General features: G+C 47.5%; 1 protein-coding gene across 1 annotated transcript in view; it reads right to left on the reverse strand.

Annotated features, from left to right (window-relative positions):
* HS3ST4 (heparan sulfate-glucosamine 3-sulfotransferase 4) overlaps positions 1 to 5653 on the reverse strand; it is a 425653-nt gene extending 420000 nt beyond the window's left edge. Inside the window, exon 1 of the mRNA XM_074282794.1 lies at positions 4346 to 5653. Within this exon, the coding sequence (XP_074138895.1) occupies positions 4346 to 5082 (737 nt within the window). The 5' untranslated portion in view covers positions 5083 to 5653. The remainder of the gene's footprint in view (positions 1 to 4345) is intronic.
* Positions 5654 to 6000: the final 347 nt, after the last annotated feature.

Consider the following 6000-nt stretch of genomic DNA (forward strand, 5'->3'; position numbering starts at 1 on the left):
GTCAAACCCTAGAATTGAAAGGTTCTAGGTTGTCTGAACCATCTATAATTATTTCCTTTCATTCAGTAACTGAGTAGAAATCAAAGAAAAGCAGAACAGTTATGGTATAGTTTCGGGAAAGGAGCAACAGAAAAGACTTATTCATAAGTTATTCCTTCTTCATTGTTTATTTGTGCTTCCATCTGTTCCCAGAACCAAAGAGAAAGTCCATGTTCTAAGCTCTAGAAGTCAGAAGCAACAGGTTTGTGTTGAAAGATTTAGGTTTTATCATTTGTGTTTGTTTTATTGTTTAAACACATCTTTATGAAATGTCCCTGGGCTGTGGCAATCTATGAAAAATGATTCAATTGGATCATACCTCTGGTACTCTAAGGCAAAAATGTCAAATTCACAGCCACTACAGCAAATAACCCAAAAAACCTCCCACATACAGACTGAATCTGATTAAAATTTGGGAATATTTAACAAGATAAAATAAAAAATACAACATAGATAATGTTAAATTAGATAAAGTCAATAAATATGTGGCTTGACAAGAACCATTTCTATCTGATTTTGATACCAGTGCTGTAAGAGCCCTCTAAGGATTTCCAATCCAAATCCCTCATTTGACATATGAGAACATTGAAACCCAGGAAGATCCCTGTGCCCATGATCACAGAGGAAGTATTAGAGATTGTTTTTGAACTCTGGACACTTCTCTGTTGTTCTTAGACTGTTACATAATTCAGTAGTCTACCATCCCCTCATACAATGCCAAAGTAACAGAGGCTAATGGAAAAAATGACCCTAGAACAATTCTATTAACTAGCTAAGGAAGCTTGAGAAAGACATTTGCCCTCAATGGGCTTCAGTTTTCTCCTCTATAAAATGAAAGGATTAGACTAAAAATATCACTGCCCATATTAGCATTACAGAGCACAGTTTCTAAGGTCCTTCCCTTTCAAGCTCCATAATTTTCAAAGAATGCATGAAATTAACAGCATAATAGAAAACAAAAGGAGTGAGTGATCCTGAGAATAAAAATAGTAGGGCTGTTCAGCTGGGTTTAAAGGGGGAAAAATACCCAGAGATCAACCATTAATGTGTTCCTACTTTCCTTTTCTGAAATTAAAAAAAAAAAAAAGAAAAAAAAAAAACAATAAACACTCCACAGAATTAACAAGTGATAGAAGCAATACATAAAAACAGAAAGGAGGTTGGGGGAACTCAACCTATAATTAGATGTCTCTCTAATTAGGTAAATGGTGCTGTAAGATTCCAAAAAAGATAAGAGGTGCAAGTGAAGAAACCATTACATTTACTATAAATACCACAATCTAATAGATTAGTGAATCAGAGTGGAAATCATAAACCACAATTTCTATTCCTGGTTTCCCTGCAGATTTCTTTTTCTCTCTGGGCCTCAGTTTCTTTGTCTGCCAAGATAAGAATGATGCTCCTCTGCTCCCTCTCCTATTATCATCCACTACCCAGAAATGGAGGAAGAATAGGGAGAAGGAGTTAATGGAGAATTTACCATAGGATTCTGCATAGAGATGCCAGATTTGGGAATCCCTCTCTGAAAAGGCTTAACACCATCAACTCCCATGCCAAAAATGCTCCAACTAAATGGGGAAAGGAACAACTCTTCAGAGAATTGCAGAATCAAAACAGGCTAGTAGAGGAAAAGCATATAGTCCCTTCTTCCCTTAGGAGGCTGTGTAGTAAGTAAGCCTATATTAGATTTAAAGAAGTCCCAGTTTCAGAGCTGTCATTTACCAAAATTTATCATCAATCTTCAGGTCTACATGTAAGATATCATACTAGACATCAGGAATATAATATAACGTGGTCAAAAAAGATTTATGCAGGCCTTGCTTTGTTGATGCAACATCACTGTTGTCCCCCACAATACTAAGGAAAAGCTAAGTATCAAAACAATTTTTAAAATCCTAAGAGTAGAATTTGAGTAGCTTTCATTTCCTGAAAGTCTAAAATAACAACTCACCTTTTTCTCTATGTTCTGAGTATTGGGGAAAAAAATCTTATCACATGTCACAACACACCTTGAACTATTCCCCAAACTAAAAATCTTTCTTCATACTTCTAAATGTGTTCTCAGACCAGTACATTCTCTGCTGAAACTTTAAGCAGACATAAGAATATACTCACTCTCCCTTTCCTGGTTTTTGCACAGTAATTTATACATGGAAAGATTTGGCCATTGTTTTGCCTTTCCCCCAGTTGGTCATTTGCCTCGTGGCTAAAGTTCCCCCTGAAGTAACCATAAAATACTTCTTAGCCCAGAACTTCTTTCTCTATATCCCCCTCTCTCTCTCTCTCCCTCCTTTCTTCCTTCTCTCCTCTTCCCTTCCTCCCTCCCTCTCTCTCTCTTCCTCTCTCTTCTCTCTCTCTATGTGTATGTATATGTATATATGTACACATACATACACATATACACATACATATGTACACCCAGTTTCTAAAATACCAAAGGCCCCCATCCAAAGGAGCTTTCTTTTACACTGCAGCTGGGGGAGTAGAAGAAAAAAAAGCAAAGAAAAGCAACCAACTCCTCACACATCAAAAGAATGAAATAATGTCAAAGAGAAACCAGCCATCTCCAGAACCAACTTGTAGTTCATTCAAACATCCCCAAATTCTAGGAGTCTGCCATAGTGGCACTTAATTTCTTGGCTGAGTGATATCTGGCTAATCTTCTTAATGCCTTTTTAATGACCATCACATTCTGGAAGCCTTGGCTTCTGAATGTAGTAAATATTGCCCCCCTCCCCCAGTTAAATTAGAGGGTTGCTGTTTTATGTTTTGATAGGAAGGGGATGTTTGAAGCCTCCTAAAATATTCCAATTAGTTCTTTCTGTTGAAACTGACAAGACATTAACAGACACATTTGCTGTTTCAGTTTAATGTACCAGAATGTTTGCATATCAATGTACCCCTCACAAGTTCTTAGAACGTGGAGCATATTTTCAAAAGTGGAATAAATTGATCACAATTAAGATATATTTGTCATTCATTTCAAAAGTTTGGTTGTATCTTTTTTTAAAAAATCCCACAATCCGTAATTTAAGCTGGAATAAGTGCCTGAGATAATGCTTGTTGGAACACTAAAGTCACCTGTCAAGAAATAATGTTCCTTATTCACTTACTGATTCTTTAAAAGGATAGCATCCCCTTAGCTGACAAGCCTGTGTTTGTATCTGACAATTGTAATTAATTATAGAAATGTAACAGAAGTGGAGCCAGCCATTCAGATCTCCTGTTTACAGGGTGAAAAGAGAGGAACAAAGAAAAAGACTATTTTCCTCTCTGGTTTCTATAACAGATGATGTTCTTTTGAATGGTAACAGCAATAATAAAGGGGTTGTTTATTTTACCTGAACTTAACTTTCACATCATCTCTTATCTATCTCTATCATTGGCTGATACCAACAGAAAGTAATTTATATGAAATCTCATATCCATCTGTGGGAAAGGAGCCCATAAAAGGGCACAGGTGCACAACATAAAAGCTCATAGGTAACATACTGCCATTCAGAAATTGGTGCACCCTAACGCAAAAATAAATACATCGTTTGTTCTGCACAAGAGGACAAGAGGGAATGGCCCTGGGGGTTGAACAACAGAAAGCCAGAACTATACAGTATTCTCAGTGGCATCTTTTCTACTTCCAATAGATCTGTAAAAACCTTGATTTGTGCCTTTCCTTAACTCAGGTGCTTGCGTGTCTGGGGAAATTTCCGAAAGATCCCAATGAATCTGGAAGCCTTTCTGCTTTTTCCAGTCTTTTAAGCTCTATTCCACAAAAAGGCTTTATCATTAAATACTGAAAAAAGAAAGGAAGGGAAAGCCAAGGGCAAGGGGGCCTTGGTTTTAGAGACACCTGCTGTCCTCAGAGACGCTAGGAACAGCGCAGGAGATTCGGCTCCGGGGGCAATACAATCCCAGCACTAGTCAAGCTAGCAACTACAACCCCCGGGCTTAGCCCGAGCTGTTCTCAGCCTTGACCCTCGCAGAATTAAAGCCGAGATGCGAGTGGAGGGAGCCCTCCTCACTTCGCAGCAAAATCAAACGGTCCCTAATTCTCCAGAGATGGGATTACCCAGTGCCCTTTCCTAGGGCAACCCAGTGAGATTGAAGTTGCTCCTTAACCGAGGTTAAGGAAGAACATTTCTTGAACTCCGGGAAAGGGGTTGAGTCCTTAAGTTAATGACTGTTCTTTAGACAGAAAAGGTGCTGTTTCCTCTCCCTACATTATCCCCATCACCTTGTCAGCGGGCTTCCTTTGCTTCTACAGTCCCGCCCCGTCTCACCGCGTCCTTAACAGTACCCCTACCCCTACCTGTACCACTCCAGCCCTTTCTCGTAGTTCCTGTCGAAGAAGTGCGGCTCCACGCCCACTGCCCGCACGTCTGGGTGCACTCGGATCGCCTCCAGCAGAGCCCGGGTCCCTCCTTTCTTCACCCCGATGATCAGCGCCTGCGGTAGCTTCTTCTCTCCATAGTCCGGGGTAGTGGTGCCAGGGCCAGGGGCCCCCTTTTCCCCTCCTCCACTGGTACTATTCCCCCCCCTCCGGCCGGTCAGTTCCTCGTCCGTGGTGCTGGACTCATGAGGATCCCTCTCGAACAGCCCGCTCTGCACCGTGATCATCTCGGTGGGGGCGAGGGGAGTCCGAATCCAAGCGTCCCGGTTGGCTGCCCCTTCTCCGCCACTGCTGCCCAGTCCCCAGTGGTCTCCGGGGGCCTGAGGGGAGTCCGGTGGCTCCCTCCGGCTTGCGTTGGCCAGCGCTCCCAGGGACGGCAGCGGCGGCGGAGGGCGCGAGGGGCCGAGCTGGACACGGGGCGGCAGGAGGGAGGGCAGGAGCGGCGGACTGGGAGGGGGGCCGCCCGAGGGCTCCCCGGCGCCGGGCGGCTCCTGCAGGGCCAGCGGGAACTGCAGAGAACTGTAGCAGCTCATGAGGCTGTAGCACAGGTAGGTGACGGACAGAGACAGGGTGCACATGAAGAGCAGCTTGCGCGCCGGGGGCCCCTTAGAGGAGGCAGTGGGCGGCGGCGGCGGCGGCGCGGGCCACTGGGCCATCGCGGTTCCCCGCTCGCGGCAGTAGCGGCGGTGGTAGCAGCAACGGCGGCGGCAGCAGCAGCCCCCGGCGCTGCCCGGACATGATTTCAGCCGCCGCCCCCGCCGCCGCCGCCGAGCCGCCCGGGTTGCATGGAGAGACGCCGATGCGCCCCCGGCCCCGGCTGCTCCTCCAGCCGCCGCCGCTGTCCCGCTGCACTTGGGGGGAGCCCCGCCGCATGGCCCTCCCGACGCTGCCCCCGGAGCCCGGCTGTTGGCCCCGGGCTTCCCCCACCACCCCCCCTCAGCCGCTGAGAAGGGGACTGAGGGGGGCGCACGAAACTCCCTGCGCTGCCGGCGGCACCTGCTCCAGCCTCCGTCTCCAGCTCCGTGTTCTCCGCCTCCTCCTTAGTCGCTGCCGCCGCCGCCGCCGCTGCCTCTCCAGCAGCCACTGCCTCTGCTGCCGTCGCCTCACACTGTTGCAGCCCCGAGTTCCTTCCCCGCTGCTAACTTTCTGCCGAGAGAAGAGAGGGGAGGGGAGGGGAAGAGGAGGGCAGGGCGCGCGCCCGCCCGCCACTGAGAGGCTTGGGGGGCGGATCGAGCGCACCCCCGGGAAGGAGGGGAGGAAAACGGAATAAGCGCCGGGAATTGGGCAGGGAGGGATGCACCGGGTGGGGAGGGGGCGTGCCTTGAGCGCCCTCACCTGAGGCAGCTCTAGGGTCTCTCTTCCCCGCCCTGTTCTTCGCCAGTCTGGATGCCAGTAGCTCTCGGTCCTTCCGTAGCTAGGTCTCCAGGTCCCCAGGGCGCACACGGGGATCGCGCGGGGCCCCGGTCCGTGCCAGGAGGGCTAGGAAGCTCAGCGTGAGCGCGTCAGGCATTCGGTCTCTTCTCGCCAGGGGGCTCCGTGGCTTGGGCTCTCCCCCCATTCCTCCTGGACCGCAC

Source organism: Sminthopsis crassicaudata, chromosome 1 (assembly GCF_048593235.1).
Source record: "Sminthopsis crassicaudata isolate SCR6 chromosome 1, ASM4859323v1, whole genome shotgun sequence".
NCBI classification, from domain to species: Eukaryota; Metazoa; Chordata; class Mammalia; order Dasyuromorphia; family Dasyuridae; genus Sminthopsis; species Sminthopsis crassicaudata.